The sequence below is a fragment of the Oncorhynchus nerka genome, linkage group LG16 (assembly GCF_034236695.1).
Source record: "Oncorhynchus nerka isolate Pitt River linkage group LG16, Oner_Uvic_2.0, whole genome shotgun sequence".
Classification (NCBI taxonomy): domain Eukaryota; kingdom Metazoa; phylum Chordata; class Actinopteri; order Salmoniformes; family Salmonidae; genus Oncorhynchus; species Oncorhynchus nerka.
The window spans coordinates 9,403,655-9,423,826 of record NC_088411.1 but is presented as its reverse complement, the minus strand read 5'-3'; the positions used below and the strand labels follow the sequence as shown (position 1 = coordinate 9,423,826).

The window sequence follows — 20,172 nt, the reverse complement described above, 5'->3', positions numbered from 1 at the left end:
CCCCTATACTGTTATCCCTTTAGGATGGCACATCCTGCCTAACAGAGATTGGTAAGGCTTAAAATGACAGCCCTCTTTCAGTCTGGTATTTACCTGGTATTTTAAGAGATTTGGACTGGAATTGGATTTAACGATCGTTATCTCTCCCGTGCTCTAACATAGCACAAGCTGCTGCATAAGCTGCAAGCATCTTGGGAGAAACACGAGGAAAAGAAAAGGTTTCTTATGCAGGCGAATGTAGCTCCAATCACAGGTAACAATTGACATCTCGCCACACAGGAGGACCAGCCAGCTAGCCAAGCAACAAAGTGTAGTACACAGAGAAATAGCATTCCATTTCTATGGCAGTACACCTCACTGTGCATAACAAATAGGACAAGTAGAGCCGTTGTCAAGGTAACGCAGCCCTAACAACAGCCTCCGCGGCTTCAGGTGTGTGTGTCATCACAGCCCATTGAGTCACCTCTCCTTGGCCTGTCCTATAGTCCTATATAACAGGGTTTGTTAAACTATTCCTTTATTATAATTAACCTGTAATGCACAGGCATTGTGTAGCAGGGTTTCCGAAACTCGGTTCTGGGTGTGCTACAGGAATACATTAGCACACCCCAAAACAGGAGCAGAGCAGATCAGAGGAATAATACATATGGAAAGGGGGAAAGTTGAATAGTAATGAATGCTTATGCAAACATAGTGAAACCTTGGTCTTGGTAATCTGCAGGTTCTGGCGTTTTCCCTATTGTGACCTGGGAATGTGTTTTACTCACACATCTCAGGCTTTCCGAAGCTTCCCCACACGCGTGAAGCTTGCAAACAACTCACCTATTTTTATGTGAAATGAACGTTGACAAACCCTCAGGGTGTAGAAAATGAGTAGCCTTTGTTTGAGAATGCATAATCAAGTCGAGTCTGTAGCTATGTGTCTGCAATCATATTGTTTACAGCTCTCAGCTCTCTCAAAAGAGTTGGCAAGACAACACATACAGATCTGAGACCAGGCTACGGAACAATGCATCTGCAGAATGAACAGTCCGTCCGTATTCACACTGAGGTAACTCAGACAGACAGACAGACAGACAGACAGACAGACAGTCACTGCCGTAGCAGAGGTCTAATAAAGATAAGGCTGACTATAAGCCAGGCTGCTCGGGCGGTCGCTCCTCTGTTCCTGGATCTTTAATTGTGTCCTCTCTGCTTGTCTGGCCGATAAGAGAAAAGGCCACACTGGTTTGGCGTTAGCATTAACACAAGGCTAAGCTGACACATGCTGCACCACCAGGGAAGGAACAATTCAATACTGTGTCAAGAGAAAAGGGCACATGCAACGTGAACTAGGGACATTCGGTCTCATGTTAGATTCAAGCAAAGACCATGTTGACCAAGCAAAAACCAAGCAAAAACCAAAGTGACAAGGACAACTGCACTGTGTACAAAACATTAGGAACATCTGCTCTTTCCATGACAAAGACTGACCAAGTGAATCCAGGTGAAAGTTACGATTCCTTATTCATGTCACTTGTTAAATCCATTTCAATCAGTGTAGGTGAAGGAGAGGAGACTGGTTAAAGAATACTTTTTAAGCCTTGAGAAAATTGAGACACGGATTGTGCATTTGGTTTTATTCAGAGGATGAACGGGCAAGACAAAAGATGTATGTGCCTTTGAACAGGGTACTGTAGTAGGTGCCAGGCGCACCAGTTTGAGTGTGTCAAGAACGTCAACGCTGTTGGGTTTTTCACGCTCAACAGTTTCCTGTGTGTATAAAGAATGGTCCACCACCCAAAGGTCATCCAGCCAACTTGACACAACTGTGGGAAGCATTGGTGTCAACATGGGTGTAATGTGTACGATATGTAGGAGACGTCTCCGATTGTCTGTCGCCAATCTATGTTCGACAAAACCTGTTTGATCAGGATGAACTAGTTTGGGTAAAAATGTTTTCAAGACGTTTGCCTAGAATCTTGGCAATTTCATGTCACTGTTAATGAGGTAGAGAGGCCAATGACTTGAGCAGAGAGTTGGGTCTTTACCTTTTTTATGTAACAGAGAAATCAAACTCCCGTGGTATGCCATCCCATCCAGGGGATTTACCTCGGTTCATATCTTCCAATGCATCATCATGCAGTTCATTGAGCATTATAGGTTATAGGTCATCTGTGCATCATAGGAGGAGAGTTGCTATAGATTCAAGCCCTCAAAGGGTCTCATGCTGCCTAAGGTATTTTGTACTTCAGAACTGTATAACCTTTCATTGTAATGTTTAAATTGTAAATTGATTGATGGTGAATCACGCAAAAGAGCACTATCGTCAGAATGAATGGAAACAATGTCAGCAAGACTATCATTATTGCGTAATATTGCATTATTGTGTAATTTACTAGTTAAGAGGAAGCTAGGCCTATGATCGACCAGATAATCAGTTTGTCGGACTCTATGAATTCAAAATTCCGCTCTTAATCAGAGTAAGGAATTGAACTCAGATTTGATTATCAATAATTCTCTCTCCTTCTCAGCAGAGAAACTGTTCTGCTGTTGACGAGTTAGTGAGGATGAAGTGGACTCAAGTTAGGATAATTTTTGTTGTTGTTGATGCTATTGCTATTGTATTGTTTCCAGTGGTGATTTTAGCATGTAAATCTTGGGGGGGATGCATGCCAGCAAAGCCACAACACAACACAACACTAAACAAAACATTAACTGCACTATAACGTAGTGACAAACGGTGCCCAAAAACTGTTAGGGTCTACATAAAGCTGTCCCAACAGCAGAGTCCCAACAGCAGTCCCAACACCTTACCACTACTACACCTGGCTATCAACGGAGACTTGTCTGGCAGCGAAACAGTTCATTCTACCCCATTTACTGCCTTTAAAAAAAACATACACTACCGGTCAAAAGTTTTAGAAAACCTACTCATTCAAGGGTTTTTCTTTATTTCATTTCATCATAGCGCTTGATGGTTTTATGAGATGTGCGTGCTGGTGGAAGGTAAGTCAGGTGCAGGAGAACGAACTTGGTATAAACGGAGTCATTTAATAAGAACTCACAAAGTCCAAAAACCAAAATATACAAAAAAATAATAAAATGTGTACAAAACCCGTCGCGCACCAACACATACTAGTACTAACATACAATCAAACAATCTCCGACAAGGACATGAGGGGAAACAGAGGGATAAATACACAACATGTAATTGATGGGATTGGAACCAGGTGTGAAGGAAGACAAGACAAAACCAATGGAAAATGAAAAATGGATCAGTGATGGCTAGAAGATCGGTGACGTCAACCGCCGAACATCGGCAGAAGTAGTGACAGGTTTTTGCGGAAAAACTTTCAAAGTTCTTGAAATGTCCTGTATTAACTGACCTTCATGTCTTAAAGTAATGATGGATTGTCATTTGACTTTGCTCTTGCCATAATATGGACTTGGTCTATTACCAAATAGGGCTGTATACCACCCCATACCCCTCTTCTGTATACCACCCATAGCTTGTCACAACACAACTGATTGGCTCAAATGCATTAAGGTGGGAAGATATTCCACAAATTAACTATTAAGAAGGCACACCTGTTAATTAAAATGCATTCCAGGTGACTACCTCATGAAGCTAGTTGAGAGAATGCCAAGTGTGTGCAAAGTTGTCATCAAGATTGAAGAATCTCAAATGTATAAAAACTTTTTTGGCTTCTACATGATTCCATATGCGTTATTTCATAGTTTTGATGTCTTCACTATTATTCTACAATGTAGAAAATAGTTGAAATAAATAAAAACCGTTGAATGAGTAGGTGTTCTAAAACTTTTGACCGGTAGTGTAGCTGATATGGTTGACTTGCTTAAACAAATGTGGTTTCTACTGACAATTGGGATGTACAAACTATGGAATAAGGGGACGACAAGCGGATAAGATGCAATCCGTAATTTCGATTAAGACATTCATGAGCGACCTAGGACGTAGTCAATATAACTATTTGTTCAGCACTTTTGAAATGTACTCTACACCAAGTCAGAACTGCAGGATAAATAAAGGGGGCATATAAGCAGACAATGAAAGCGCTTACAATATTCGATGATTACATGTCTCTAAAACAGGCTACATGTGCACCACCAAGTCAGAACAGTAGGCAAAATTAAGAGGGGAAAATAGACCAAATTATTAGGGTGAGGCACATGGGCCACTAACAGCTTACTACACAACATTCACTAAGTATTACTTTCTTAGCTACAGTATACATATCTCTCTGGCATATTACATCATTTAGGCAGCAGAATACAAGACGTTTATGGACTCACCTTGTTGTGCTATGCTCACTTGAACAGGAAGGTGGTGCGGCTGTCCTTCGTGGGCAAATTTTGTCATCAAACTTTATCACCAAAGTCTGTCATTCTCTGGATTTATGGTGCTTTCAAGACAACTGGGAACTCCGGGAAAAAAACAAGGTAAAATCATGATGACGTCAGTGATCATCAGGGCATAGCTCTAGAAAGAAGCCTGAGTTCCCGACTTACAATTCTGACTTACAAAACGTATTTTCCTATTCGTAGTTCGTTTTTTCCCCAAGTTCCTAGTTGTCCTGAACTCACTGAAGTCAGATTTCCCATTTTGTGTTAACAGTTATTTGACAGCATGGCCAATCTTGAAGGTTTATCATTTTAAACTTGGAAAAAGAGACCCTTAAAGCCAGACTTGGGACCACACAGCCACTCCACTGAATAGCAGGCTAGTGATTGCTTTGCCATGCTTGCAGTTAGCTACTAATTCATTTCAAACCACTCATTGTTGAATTTGCGATTTCCAACGTGTTGTGTAATGTTTATGTCCAATGGACAATGGACAATGAGAACCGATACATTTTATCGAAAAATTATATTCATTTTTTCTCTTCATATGACAAGGGCTAAAAATCATTTGCCAATAGATTGTCGGCTTGATTCATGATTATGACTGCTAGCGTAGTGTCCCCATGTGTGACAGAACACCTAGCCAATCCCGGTGCAACTAGAGAACATTACCCAATCACAGCGCAACTATAGATCATTATCAACCCCTGGACTCTGTATTTTCTGCTGGCTGCCCGACCACCACAGAAAGCACTGAGCTAGGCTGAAACACTTGTATTTTGGAGCTTCCTTACTCAAGAAAGCAAAAAAAAGACCATATTCGTATTATGCGGCTTTATTAACTCAATGATTTCAAAAAATAGTTTTACATTGTTTGCAAATTGATATGTGACATGTATTAATGCCATAATAACATGCAAAACAGGTGAACTATGGGGCTCTGCCCCACCTTCCCTGAAAGACGGGTTGCCACTCTGTTTCTAATTAACCCTTTCATGGCATCCCACAGGAATCTATTATAATTCACAGACTCTTTGTTGAGGATGATAAATTCATGTAAATCAGACCTGAATTGATTACAGAAATCTAAATTTTTTAAGAGAGTGAGATTAAATCTCCACCTTTGGGCACGTTTTAGAGAATTGGTTACAGATCATTTGCATTTGTGATGACCAGACATAAAAATTCACTACATATATTTTTTTAACCTTTAACTAGGCAAGTCAGTTAAGAACAAATTCTTATTTTCAATGACGGCCTAGGAACAGTGGGTTAATTGCCTTGTTCAGGGGCAGAAGATAACAGTTTTCTTCCGTCGAAGGAGAAGCGGACCAAAATGCAGCGTGGTGGTTACTCATTCTTTAATGAAAAAATGAACTATACATGAAATAACTTAAATATACAAAACAACAAACGAAACGTGAACCTATACAGCCTATCTTGTGACAAGAAACACAGAGACAGGAACAATCACCCACAAAACACTCAAAGAATATGGCTGCCTAAATATGGTTCCCAATCAGAGACAACGATACACACCTGCCTCTGATTGAGAACCACTCCAGACATATCCAGACTTTGCTAGATAACCCCACTAAGCCACACACCCAACACCCCACAAAACCCCAAGACAAAACAACACCACAATAAACCCATGTCACACCCTGGCCTAACCAAATAAATGAAGACAAACACAATATATTACGACCAGGGCGTGACAGAACCCCCCCCTAAGGTGCGGACTCCCGGACGCACAGCAAAACAATAGGGGAGGGTCCGGGTGGGCGTCTGTCCATGGTGGCGGCTCCGGCGCGGGACGTGGACTCCACTCAATCAATGTCTTAGTCCCTCCTCTTCGCATCCTAGGATAGTCCACCCTCGCCGCCGACCATGGCCTAGTAGTCCTCACCCAGGGCAGCTCGGGACTGAGGGGCAGCTCGGGACTGAGGGGCAGCTCGGGACTGAGGGGCAGCCCGGGACTGAGAGGAAGCCCGGGACTGAGAGGAAGCCCGGGACTGAGAGGAAGCCCGGGACTGAGAGGACTAGCTTATTAGTATTATATCCTGTTTATTACAGCTGTCACGTTCTGTCCATCGTTCGTATGTGTTTTCCTTGTTTTAGTGTTGGTCAGGACGTGAGCTGGGTGGGCATTCTATGTTGTGTGTCTGGTTTGTCTATTTCTATGTTTGGCCTGATATGGTTCTCAATCAGAGGCAGGTGTTAGTCATTGTCTCTGATTGGGAACCATATTTAGGTAGCCTGTTTTGTGTTGGGTTTTGTGGGTGATTGTTCCTGTCTCTGTGTTTGCACCAGATAGGACTGTTTAGGTTTTCACTTTTCTTGTTTTGTATAGTCTGTTCATGTATAGTCGTCTTTATTAAAAACATGAATAACCACCACGCTGCATTTTGGTCCGCCTCTCTTTCATCAGAAGAAAACCCTTACAACAGCCATGTTAGGCTGGGTTTCTGTACAGCACTTTGAGATATCAGCTGATGTACGAAGGGCTATATAAATACATTTGATTTGATGTATTTTCTTAGCTGACATTTTTATGTCCTGAGACTTGTATGAATGTGCTGCACTTTTACAATATGTATTAAACCCATTTATAAACTAGGTTGTTCGAGCTCTGAATGCTGATTGACTGAAAGCCGTGGCATATCAGACCGTATACCACGGGTATGACAAAACATTTATTTTTTACTGCTCTAATTACATTGGTAACCAGTTTATAATAAAAAATAAGGCACCTCGAGAGTTTGTGATTTAGGACCAATATACCACGGCTAAGGACTGTGTCCAGGCACTCCGCGTTGCGTCGTGCTAAGAGAAGCCCTTAGATGTGGTATATTGACCATATACCACACCTCCTCATGCCTTATTGCTTAATTATAGCACAGGCTTCGTTAGAACATAGCAAACACAAAATAAACAGCCTTGAACTACCAATAACCACCATCCTTTTCTGTAGATAACAGCCTATATGTTGAAGTCTTTGCTGACAGGACATATGTTTGAGGAACTGTTATGGCCTCAATAAAAGTCACATTTTTCCTTAAAAAAACCTCTCCATGTTTTCCAACCTCCAGGCTAGGAGAGTTTAATGATAAAACCATGAATAAATCATTAAATGCATCTTTGAATAAATCTTTCAGTTCTACAGTATCATTAGGAGTGTGATTTCGTATTTATTGAGACTGCAATGATTCAACAGCACCCTATTCTTCAGAGAAAAGAACACACTTTAAAATGAGCGATTTCTTTTCAATCCTTTTCCCATCTCCATCTCCACCTCTCCTCCCAGCAGAGCAGGTTAAGAGTGTGGTCTAATTGTGCACACATCACCTCAGATTGCCACATTGCAATTACCCATGTCCCTGTGTGGTCACTGGTCAGTGAGTCCTGTCACACTACACAACACACGGAAGAGGTGTTGTGGCTCTGCTGGCCTCCTCGCTGACTGCACCGCTCCTTTAATGATTAGCTGATGTACTGCTGCTGCTGGGCGATACAGCACTAGAGGCTAGGGGGCTGGGAGAGAGGGGAGGTAGAGAGGAGAGAGAGAGAGAGCGAAAAGACATCTGCTCAGAACGGGCAGCTGAAAGAAGGCCACTCCAAACCCCACATCTGAGCTACATTGGCCTCTCTCTCTCTCTCTCGATCTCCTAATATAGTGCATTGTTTTGCCTTTTAGCACTTTGTCTAATCGTTTTACTGCCAATCTTTCATTATCCCACCCTCTTTCTCCCATTCCCTCTTTCTCTTCACTCTCTAACATACTGTTTGAAACACATTTCAGCCCCCAACACAAACACACATCGATCTCTCCCTCTCCCTCTCCTTCCCTCAGAGAAGGAAGGAAACTGAATGGTAAACTCCAGTTTAATAGCTCCCACACATGAGCAAGCACACTCCTGAGACATACCGACAACGACTGATATTAAAAATAAACCCAGGACTCCCTCTGCCAATGAAGGGAGAGATAAATCAATTCAACCAGCCGCCCATGCCGCCTTCCTCATATCCTAATGGCATCGGTGTGCTCGCTGCGCAAACACAGAATAAATATAGTGTATGAGTGTTATCAAGGGCATCCACACTTGAAACTGTCTGTGAGTCATTCACTTTACTCATTATGTTTCATCAAGAAGCCAAACAAATGAAGGAGGAAGAGGAGGAGAGAAAGTTAATAAACAGATATATTGAGGAGAAGTGTTTTTGTTCTCTCCGTCACTGTGTGTGTATCATTTGCAGTGGTGTAAAGTACTTAAGTAAAAAGACTTAGTAGTTTTTTGGGGTATCTGTACTTTACTATTTATCTTTTTTGACTACTTTTACTTTTACTTCACCACATTCCTAAAGAAAATAATGTACTTTTTACTCCATACATTTTCCCTGACACCCAAAAATACTCATTACATGTTGACAGGAAAATGGTCCAGTTCACGCGCTTGTCAAGAACATCCCTGGTCATCCCTACTGACTCTGATCTGGCGGACCCAGTAAACACAAATGCTTTGTTTATAAATTAGTGTCTGTGTTGGAGTGTGCCCCTGGCTATGTGTAAATAAAATGTATTTACAGTGCCTTGCGAAAGTATTCGGCCCCCTTGAACTTTGCGACCTTTTGCCACATTTCAGGCTTCAAACATAAAGAGATAAAACTGTATTTTTTTGTGAAGAATCAACAACAAGTGGGACACAATCATGAAGTGGAACGACATTTATTGGATATTTCAAACCTTTTTAACAAATCAAAAACTTAAAAATTGGGCGTGCAAAATTATTCAGCCCCCTTAAGTTAATACTTTGTAGCGCCACCTTTTGCTGCGATTACAGCTGTAAGTCGCTTGGGGTATGTCTCTATCAGTTTTGCACATCGAGAGACTGAAATTTTTTCCCATTCCTCCTTGCAAAACAGCTCGAGCTCAGTGAGGTTGGATGGAGAGCATTTGTGAACAGCAGTTTTCAGTTCTTTCCACAGATTCTCGATTGGATTCAGGTCTGGACTTTGACTTGGCCATTCTAACACCTGGATATGTTTATTTTTGAACCATTCCATTGTAGATTTTGCTTTATGTTTTGGATCATTGTCTTGTTGGAAGACAAATCTCCGTCCCAGTCTCAGGTCTTTTGCAGACTCCATCAGGTTTTCTTCCAGAATGGTCCTGTATTTGGCTCCATCCATCTTCCCATCAATTTTAACCATCTTCCCTGTCCCTGCTGAAGAAAAGCAGGCCCAAACCATGATGCTGCCACCACCATGTTTGACAGTGGGGATGGTGTGTTCAGGGTGATGAGCTGTGTTGCTTTTACGCCAAACATAACGTTTTGCATTGTTGCCAAAAAGTTCAATTTTGGTTTCATCTGACCAGAGCACCTTCTTCCACATGTTTGGTGGCTTGTGGCAAACTTTAAACGACACTTTTTATGGATATCTTTAAGAAATGGCTTTCTTCTTGCCACTCTTCCATAAAGGCCAGATTTGTGCAATATACAACTGATTGTTGTCCTATGGACAGAGTTTCCCACCTCAGCTGTAGATCTCTGCAGTTCATCCAGAGTGATCATGGGCCTCTTGGCTGCATCTCTGATCAGTCTTCTCTTTGTATGAGCTGAATGTTTAGAGGGACGGCCAAGTCTTGGTAGATTTGCAGTGGTCTGATACTCCTTCCATTTCAATATTATCGCTTGCACAGTGCTCCTTGGGATGTTTAAAGCTTGGGAAATCTTTTTGTATCCAAATCCGGCTTTAAACTTCTTCACAGCAGTATCTCGGACCTGCCTGGTGTGTTCCTTGTTCTTCATGATGCTCTCTGCGCTTTTAACGGACCTCTGAGACTATCACAGTGCAGGTGCATTTATACGGAGACTTGATTACACACAGGTGGATTGTATTTATCATCATTAGTCATTTAGGTCAACATTGGATCATTCAGAGATCCTCACTGAACTTCTGGAGAGAGTTTGCTGCACTGAAAGTAAAGGGGCTGAATAATGTTGCACGCCCAATTTTTCAGTTTTTGATTTGTTAAAAATGTTTGAAATATCCAATAAATGTCGTTCCACTTCATGATTGTGTCCCACTTGTTGTTGATTCTTCACAAAAAATACAGTTTTATATCTTCATGTTTGAAGCCTGAAATGTGGCAAAAGGTCGCAAAGTTCAAGGGGGCCGAATACTTTCGCAAGGCACTGTATCTATATTCCCAGTCATGTGAAATCCATTGATTAGGGCTTCATGAATGTATTTCAATTGACTGATTTCCTTGTAGTAAGTGCAATTTAGTCAAATCTTTGAAATTGTTGCATTTTGTGTTTATATTTTTGTTCAGTGTAGTTTCAGCAAATGGGAAAACATACAAACCCCAGGGGTGGAACTGGCGGTACAGTTTGGATGGAAAAGGGTATTAGTGTCCATAAGCAATGGTCACCAGGGCTGTAACCAGGTTTTGAATTTTGGTGAGGTCCGTAAGGGGTAAGTGTCCATCAGGACATTTTTTGAAAGTTGAAGCTCATTTACTGCATTTCTATACAATTACAAACATTTAAAATGCAATTTGGAGAACAGCAAAGACAAGCAAAAATGACTCCAGCCATTATCACCTTGGCTGCTGTAGGTTCCTTCATCTCAGTCAAATCTACAAACACTTTGAGTCGACTCCGAGCTGGGGTAGTTTGTTTCACGTGCCGTGAGAGGGCGGAGTTAGCTGTTTGAGAGAGTGGTGAATGTGCTGCTAAAAATCCTGAGGACGCAGGTGAACATAACGAACAAATCACTGTTCATAATTCCACTCATTCGCAAAGAGGCAGGTGCGACTGGAGCTCTGTCCAATCAAGAATATAAGCATTCTGATCTTTGATCAACGCTGGGAGCAATATTTAGATGTTGTTTCTTTATTGTGTACAAAATCTGTTTTATTTTTTTATTAAAACATTACCGAGGTCTGCATCTCGGTGTCCTCATACGTAGTTCCAGCCCCAAGTGGTCATCATGGAAAAAAAGAAACATCTTAAGAGGGAAAATGTATTAAATTAAAGATAAATTAATTGAATAAACAAATGGATATGCAGTAGTAGAACCTCTGAGTAGACAACATGAGCTTGAGAGCCTTTATGCAGAAAGGATTAATGGTTTTATTTACAGATCAAGAACAGCTTGGATGGGAAAATAGGAAAAGTGTACAAGATTTTTTTTCTTAGGTTGAACCAAGGGAATCATCGTAAGAAAAGTGTCATCAAACCGCATTCCTTTGAAAGGCTTAATTTATTATCACCCAACCAGACATTACAGGAGCAAGTACAATATTTGAGTATAATTTTTTTTCGTTTGAGGAACCGCTAACCCCGTTAACAGAACTTGACTAGCATCTTCTTCCCGGTGGGCATGCTTGGCATCCACATCCTAGAAATAATGAAGTATCATGTGAAGGACAACTTTGATTTGAATCTAGCCAAAATTGACGAAATACTATTGCCGTGGAAAGGTAAAACTGTGTCTTCATATGGCAGAGGGACAGTGATAAACACCTTAATTGTCTCTCAGTTGATCGATCACTTCATTCTTTCAGCAGTTTCGAGCCAAGATATTTTAGTGTAAATGGAATAGTAAACCAGAAAAGGTCAAAAGAAAATATATCTATAACACGTATGACAATGGAGGCCTGAACCTAAAGAATATTGAAGCCTTGAATCAATATCTGAAATCCTATTGGATCTCGTGAAATCTTAAAAAAGGCAAACCCACTTTTCAATTCCAAAATATCCTTTTATACATTTGAAGTCTTTGCACTTTACTTGGTTCCTGCAGGATTTCTCAATGGACATATTCCGCATTCTTCAAATAATCAATCCCGTGTATGTGTGGTGTGGTGTGTGCGTGTGTGTGCAAGTGAGAGTGTGAGTGTGGTGTCTACTCACCCTGAAGTCAATGCCCACAGTAGAAATAAAGCTGCCGGCCAAGAAAGCTCCGTCCTTGAAGCGAACCAGCAGGCAAGTCTTCCCTACACCTGAGTCTCCCACCAGCATCACCTGTAGAGAGACACAAATGACTTCATTTTATGTTCTCATGGTCCCTTGGAAGATTATCCACATTGTCGTGCTTGTACACAGCCTGTACACCCAGAGTGAGAGCGAGAGAGTGCGTGAGCGAGAGAGAGACAGAGACAGACAGAGACAGAGAGACGGACAGAGACAGAGACAACGAGAGAGAGAGAGACAGAACCAGACGGATAGAGACAAAGAGACAAAGCGAAAGACAGACCCGAAAAAACGGCGGATACATCTCCATCTGCTGAGCACCTCCATCTCCTCTGAATCCCAATGGCATTGTGCTCAGTAGTGAAGGTCAATGATCACCACACCATGTAGCTTTACGACATACAGTGAGGTGATTTGTCTAAGTCTGGGTAATGAGTCTGTGTCTGTCTGAGAAATCACCTAACCTGCCTTCAGACCTCCATATCTGACACGAATCACTGTCTACCTCAGACTTCTTTCCCTCTTAGTGTGGCAAACTCACTCTATTAAACTGTAAGTCAAGGCCAGGGGAGACCAGAATAGGAGGATCAACGATAAAGGGGAGACTCGGAAGTGTGTGTGTGTGTGTGTGTGTGTGTGTGTGTGTGTGTGTGTGTGTGTGTGTGTGTGTGTGTGTGTGTGTGTGTGTGTGTGCGTGCCTGTTTGCATATGCGTGGGAAGTGTAGCTCAGACTGTGCTCAAACAGCTCAGAGGGACAAATGAATTCACATCTTCAAAAACACAGGAGTTCAGTTCACATAAAAATACACAGCTACAGAGTAAACAAGCTGGCATCTGAGCGAAGCACTCACTCTCACATCAAAGAGGTCTGCATCCTATGGGAGCGATCTGGGAAAGAGGTGGGAAGAACAGGCTGGCACCGGAACTGAAGAGGGGGCATGGGGCAATACTAGCCTAATTTTCCAGTGTTCTCAAGTTGGTTATTGTAGTATCGCAGTGCAGTTTAGCTGTGGAGGCTATAGAACTTGACTTGAGAATTGATTTTAGAGTAAGTTTGGTTTAAGCAATAAGGCCCAAGGAGGTGTGGTATATGGCCAATATCCCACTGTTAAGGGCTGTTCTTATGCACAACGCAACACGGCTTGTACCTTTATTTAACTAGGTCTAAGTCAGTTAAGAACAAATTCTTATTTTCAATGACGGCCTAGGAACAGTGGGTTAACTGCCTGTTCAGGGGCAGAACGACAGATTTGTGCCTTGTCAGCTCGGGGATTTGAACTTGCAACCTTTCGGTTACTAGTCCAACACTCTAACCACTAGGCTACACTGCCCCCCCTAGCCATGGTATATTGGTCATATACCACAAATCCCAGAGGTACCTTATTGCAATTAGAAACTGTTTACCAACATAATTAGAGCAGTAAAAATAATATATCAGACCATATACCCATGGCATGCTAATATATCATGCTTGTCAGCCAATTGGCATTCATTGCTCGAACCACCCAGTTTATAATGAGAAATAAAGGTTTGACCTGGATATGCACACTAGATCCTATGCATCCTTGGAAATGACACTTTTCCACATACACCCCCCCCACCCCCCTCACCCCCCCACACACACACAACCAGATGGCATGAGCACAACGCAGGCATGATACAACTAGGCAACACTCACGTTCAGCTACTACAGTAATCTGAATGTATAAATGATTGATGAGTCGTACACACTTTCCGATGCCAGACTCATAATCCCTTATGTGGTGTGGGGTGGGATGGTGTGGTGCCCTGCGTAGCATGTCAGTGTTTGTTCTTGTCCCATTGTGCATGTTTGAGTGCTGCTTTGGCAGTGGCACACGCTTGTCTCCCATTTCCTTGTTGACACAGCTGTGGCCCAGGAGTTGACAATACAGTTGTTAAAGTAAAGTAATCCCTCTCACCCCCCCCCCCCCCTTAAAAGATTTAGATGCACTACTGTTCCACTGGATGTCATAAGGTGAATGCACCAATTTGTAAGTCGCTCTGGATAAGAGCGTCTGCTAAATGACTTAAATGTAAATGTTAATGTCAGTTCATTATGCAGTGTAATGTAACAAAACATCCATAACAATCATTAGGCAAATGTCATGTGCCTTGGTTCTAAAATGTCTTGATTTATTTTAACCTTAAAAATAAAATAAAAAGGATATCCCTACCAGCCAAAACCTCCCTAATCCGGACGACGCTAGGCCAATTGTGCGTCGCCCCACGGACCTCCCGGTCGAGGCCGGCTGCGACAGAGCCTGGGCGCGAACCCAGAATCTCTGGTGGCACAGCTAGCGCTGCAATGCCCTAGACCACTGTGCAACCCGGGAGGTCTTTACTTTTGATGATATTGATGCTGGTCAGAATGTTTGCTTTTATATTCAGATAACACCATAACAACCATAACAACCATATATATGCTAAAAACTGCTAAAAAAATAAAGGGAACACTAAAATAACACATCCTAGATTTGAATGAATGAAATATTCTTATTAAATACTTTTTCTTTACATAGTTGAATGTGCTGACAACAAAATCACACAAAAATGATCAATGGAAATCAAATCTATCAACCCATGGAGGTCTGGATTTGGAGTCACACTCAAAATTAAAGTGGAAAACCACACTACAGGCTGATCCAACTTTGATGTAATGTCCTTAAAACAAGTCAAAATGAGGCTCAGTAGTGTGTGTTGCCTCCACGTGCCTGTATGACCTCCCTACAACGCCTGGGCATGCTCCTGATGACGTGGCGGATGGTCTCCTGGGGGATCTCCTCCCAGACCTGGACTAAAGCATCCACCAACTCCTGGACAGTCTGTGGTGCAACGTGGCGTTGGTGGATGGAGCGAGACATGATGTCCCAGATGTGCTCAATTGGATTCAGGTCTGGGGAACAGGCGGGCCAGTCCATAGCATCAATGCCTTCCTCTTGCAGGAACTGCTGACACACTCCAGCCACATGAGGTCTAGCATTGTCTTGCATTAGGAGGGAACCAGGGCCAACCGCACCAGCATATGGTCTCACAAGGGGTCTGAGGATCTCATCTTGGTACCTAATAGCAGTCAGGCAAGCACATGGAGGGCTGTGCGGCCCCCCAAAGAAATGCCACCCCACACCATGACTAATCCACCGCCAAACCGGTCATGCTGGAGGATGTTGAAGGCAGAAGAACGTTCTCCAAGGCGTCTCCAGACTGTCACGTCTGTCACATGTGCTCAGTGTGAACCTGCTTTCATCTGATTGAGTTCAAGTCCTGTGCCACGTTTCCTCCAGACGTGAAGCTTGGCATTCAGGCCAACGAGTTTAATCTTGGTTTCATCAAGCCTTGTTTCTCATGGTCTGAGAGTCTTTAGGTGCCTTTTTACAAACTCCAAGCAGGCTGTCATGTGCTTTTTACTGAGGAGTGGCTTCCGTCTGGCCACTCTACCATAAAGGCCTGATTGGTGAAGTGCTGCAGAGATGTGTGTCCTTCTGGAAGGTTCTCCCATCACCACAGAGGACTTCTAGAGCTCTGTCAGAGTGACCATCGGACCAAGGACCTTCTCCCCCGTTTGCTCAGTTTGGCTGGGCAGCCAGCTCTAGGAAGAGACTTTGTGGTTCCAAACTTCTTACATTTAAGAATGATGGAGGCCACTGTGTTCTTGGGGACCTTCAATGCTGTAGAAATGTTTTGGTACCCTTCCTCAGATCTGTGCCTCGACACAATCCTGTCTCGAAGCTCTACGGACAATTCCTTTGACCTCATGGCTTGGTTTTTGCTCTGAAATGCAATGTGAACAGTGGGACCTTATATAGACAGGTGTGTGCCTTTCCAAATCATGTCCAATCAATTGAAATTACCACAGGTGGACTCCAATCAAGTTGTAGAAACATCTCACGGATAATCAATGGAAACAGGATGCACCTGACCTCAATTTTGAGTCTCATAGCAAACGGTCTGAATACTTTCTGTTTCAAATTTTTCATAAATTTGCAAACACAAATTTCTTAACACCTGTCTTCACTTTGTCATAATGGGGTATTGTGTGTAGATTGCTGATTAATGTTTTTTATTAAATCCGTTTTAGGTTCAGGCTGTAACATAACAAAATGTGGAAAAAGTCAAGGGGTCTGAATACTTTCCAAAGGGATTGTATGTATGTATATATATATATATATATATATATATAATTGAGAGACACTGATGTCTGAATACTTTCCAAATGCATTGTATGTATGTATAGATATATATATATAATTGAGACACTGATGTAATCAAAATAAATGAATGTAATTGAATAAAACTTATGTCTTGAAGAAGGGTGTTAATAGATCTGTTTTTTCACTGGCAGGTGAAAGTGAAGTGGAGTGAGCTTCAGCAGGTCCTTAATCATCTGCCAGATCTCTGGAATCAGGCCTATCCCAGAGGTCTTTGGAGACGCGCTGGGTCCAGTGCAGGCGGCAGTGGACTCGGAGCTAAAATCCACAGGTCCTGAGCTCTTCTTCCTCTTTCTCTTCTTCTTCTCCAGGACGGCCCCACGAGCCCATGGTATCAGCACGGCTCTCAAGGGGCCGGCCGGCCTCCTTATCAATGGCCTGTCCGGCCTTCTGTAGCAGTTTATCAAACAAGTTGATGCAGTTGTCCATGTCTGATGGATTTACAGTTGAAGTTGGAAGTTACATATTTTTTTATTTTATTGAACCTTTATTTAACTAGCCTAGTCAGTTAAGAACAAATTCTTATTTACAATGACAGCCTACCCAACTTGCCAAAACTATAGCTTGTTATCAAGAAATTTGTGGAGTGGTTGAAAAACAAGTTTTAATTAATGACTCCAACCTTAGTGTATGTAAACTTCCGAATTCAACACTATGAATCGGCGATGCCGCGCTTTTATATATGTTTTGGAGCGTGCGTCAGAGTGGAACTCCAAATTACATCATGCCACTTTTTGACCGTGTTGATGTGTTTAATTTTCTTTCATTTTATATTTTACAAGCTGGTTTGTGGGATGTTAAAACCAAACCAAATATTAAGAACCAAATATCGCTTAGGGGCGCCAAAAGGCTCGAGTCACACTGTCTGTCACTGTACCCTGAGTGACACATCAACGTTGAAGTAGCCTATTTGAGTGACTGATATGGCCAACTGGAGATGGGAGAATATTGACAATATGTGTGCGTAAAAAGTCTTACCTTAAAAGTGATATCATAAAACTCCCTACTGTTGCTGAGTGAGGGGCGGCTCGGATATACCAATCCGTTGGATGGAGCCCCGGCTCCGATCCCTTTACCACTTTTCCCGCTGTCTTTGCTCTTGTTCGGAGATGCAGTCGGGCTTTTGGAGCTCCCCTTGCCTTTCACTGCCTTTTTCCTGGACATCTTTGACTTTTAACGGAATTCCCGCCTGTTGTATATAATTACTTGTGCAATAACTAGGCTATAAATATGGTGTTCACTGATCTGACAATATCCTTTGTTCTTTTGAATAATCTATGATATGAAAAAAAATACGTTTCACCGGTGCGTAAAAATCATGACTGTAGACATATCCGCGTCGTTTTAAATGATAAGTGCACATGCGAGTGTATAGCTTTCCTTGTCCGTTGAGCGCAATTACCATTGGTGAATGAATATCCTGCCAGTTCAAACAGTGCTTATGCAGAAATCTAAACAGACTTGACAGCTCTCTCGCTCGCTCGCTCGCTCGCTCTACCTTCCCCTATATGGCGCACGGTTCACACCAATAACGGAAGGTAAGCACAATATGGTGTTTAGTGCGCGCATCTTGCGGAGCAGGGAAGCATCGCTACTACTTGGTGGGAGCGTTTGTGCGTTTAAAGTACAGTGGGTTGTTTTTGTGATGTACAGTAGTCAGTGATGCAAAAAGTATTAACATATGCAAAAATGCACATGTTTGGTGATCACAATACACTATCAAACGTTTGGAATACCTTCCAAATATTGAGTTGCACCCCACCATTTTGCCCTCAGAACAGCCTCAATTCATCTGGGCATATGGCATCTACAACTACAAGATGTTCAAAGCGTTCCACAGGGATGCTGGCCCATGTTGACTCCAATGCTTTCCACAGTTGTGTCACGTTGGCTGGATGTCCTTTGGGTGTTGGACCATTCTCGACCACACATTGGGAAACTGTTGAGCGTGGAAAACCCTCAGCAGTGTTGCAGTTCATGACACAAACTAGGGCGCCTGGCACCTACCCTGTTCACTTGAATATTTTGTTTTGTCCATTCACCCTCTCAGTGGCACACATACACAATCAATTGTCTCAAGGCTTTAAAAAATCCTTCTTTAACCAGTCTCCTCCCGTTCATCTACACTGATTGAAGTGGATTTAACAAGTGACATCAAAAAGGGATATAGCTTTCACCTGGATTCACTTAGTCAGTCTATGTCATGGCAAGTGCAGGTGTTCTTGATGTTTTGTATACTAAGTGTATATCTACGTCTTCTATAGACAGTTATGTAAAGGTGAAGAAAAACTGGATGGTTGCACTTCCCAGCCAGTTGCCTACTTGAACTCACACCTTACTGTGTCAGGCGAGTTGAAATGAAGTAGTTTAATCGCACACAACCCACGCCACTTACAGTAAAGTCAAACATGATTCATTAGGCTCCCTTTATTTCAAGTGGACATTACATTTAGAGTGTAATGTTCTGTCCTTACCGTTTATTCCTGGTGATGAATATCAAGTACTTTATATAACCACAAGTGGCCTATCCACTTCCTGAGTGATTCACATAGACTGACAGATAAGAATGTATTCCACAGTCATCTTTTAATTTAAACCTGCTATAGCTTAAGGTTCTATTCCAATAATACCGGTTGAAAGGCATTGCTTGTCCTGTGGGTTTGGGTACGATGGGACACAATCTACCATAACAACAAAGGCTACTATGGTTATGTCAACATCATATGAATAGCATAATGCCTGTGAAACATTATGGGATTTTATGGTCACAACACTGTTCGTTTTTATATAGACTATTCACCTGTCCTATTCATTTGTATGTGACTCGTGAGTCCATGTGCACTAATTATTTTTGACTCTGTGCACACACACACACACACACACACACACACACACACACACACACACACATACACACACACACACTTAAACACCTCCACACTCACCACATATGCTATATGTACATACAGTGGGGCAAAAAAGTATTTAGTCAGCCACCAATTGTGCAAGTTCTCCCACTTAAAAAGGATGAGAGAGGCCTGTAATTTGCATCATAGGTACACTTCAACTATGACAGACAAAATGAGAAAAAAAATCCAGAAAATCACATTGTAGGATTTTTTATGAATTTATTTGCAAATTATGGTCGAAAATAAGTATTTGGTCAATAACAAACAAGCAAGATTTCTGGCTCTCACAGACCTGTAACTTCTTCTTTAAGAGGCTCCTCTGTCCTCCACTCGTTACCTGTATTAATGGCACCTGTTTGAACTGGATATCAGTATAAAAGACACCTGTCCACAACCTCAAACAGTCACACTCCAAACTCCACTATGGCCAAGACCAAAGAGCTGTCAAAGGACACCAGAAACAAAATTGTAGACCTGCACCAGGCTGGGAAGACTGAATCTGCAATAGGTAAGCAGCTTGGTTTGAAGAAATCAACTGTGGGAGCAATTATTAGGAAATGGAAGACATACAAAACCACTGATAATCTCCCTCGATCTGGGTCTCCACGCAAGATCTCACCCCGGGGGGTCAAAATAATCACAAGAACGGTGAGCAAAAATCCCAGAACCACCTAGTGAATGACCTGCAGAGAGCTGGGACCAATGTAACAA

General features: G+C 42.2%; 1 protein-coding gene across 1 annotated transcript in view; it reads right to left on the bottom strand.

Annotated features, from left to right (window-relative positions):
* The window catches only part of LOC115143996 (ras-related protein Rab-26-like), a 99,179-nt gene extending 81,208 nt beyond the window's left edge, over positions 1 to 17,971 (bottom strand). The window contains exons 1-2 of the mRNA XM_029684554.2: positions 17,531 to 17,971; positions 12,267 to 12,377 (exon numbers count right to left, since the gene is read on the bottom strand). Coding sequence (XP_029540414.2) covers positions 12,267 to 12,377; positions 17,531 to 17,716 — 297 coding nt within the window. The 5' untranslated portion in view covers positions 17,717 to 17,971. The remainder of the gene's footprint in view (positions 1 to 12,266; positions 12,378 to 17,530) is intronic.
* Between the last annotated feature and the right edge of the window lie 2,201 nt (positions 17,972 to 20,172).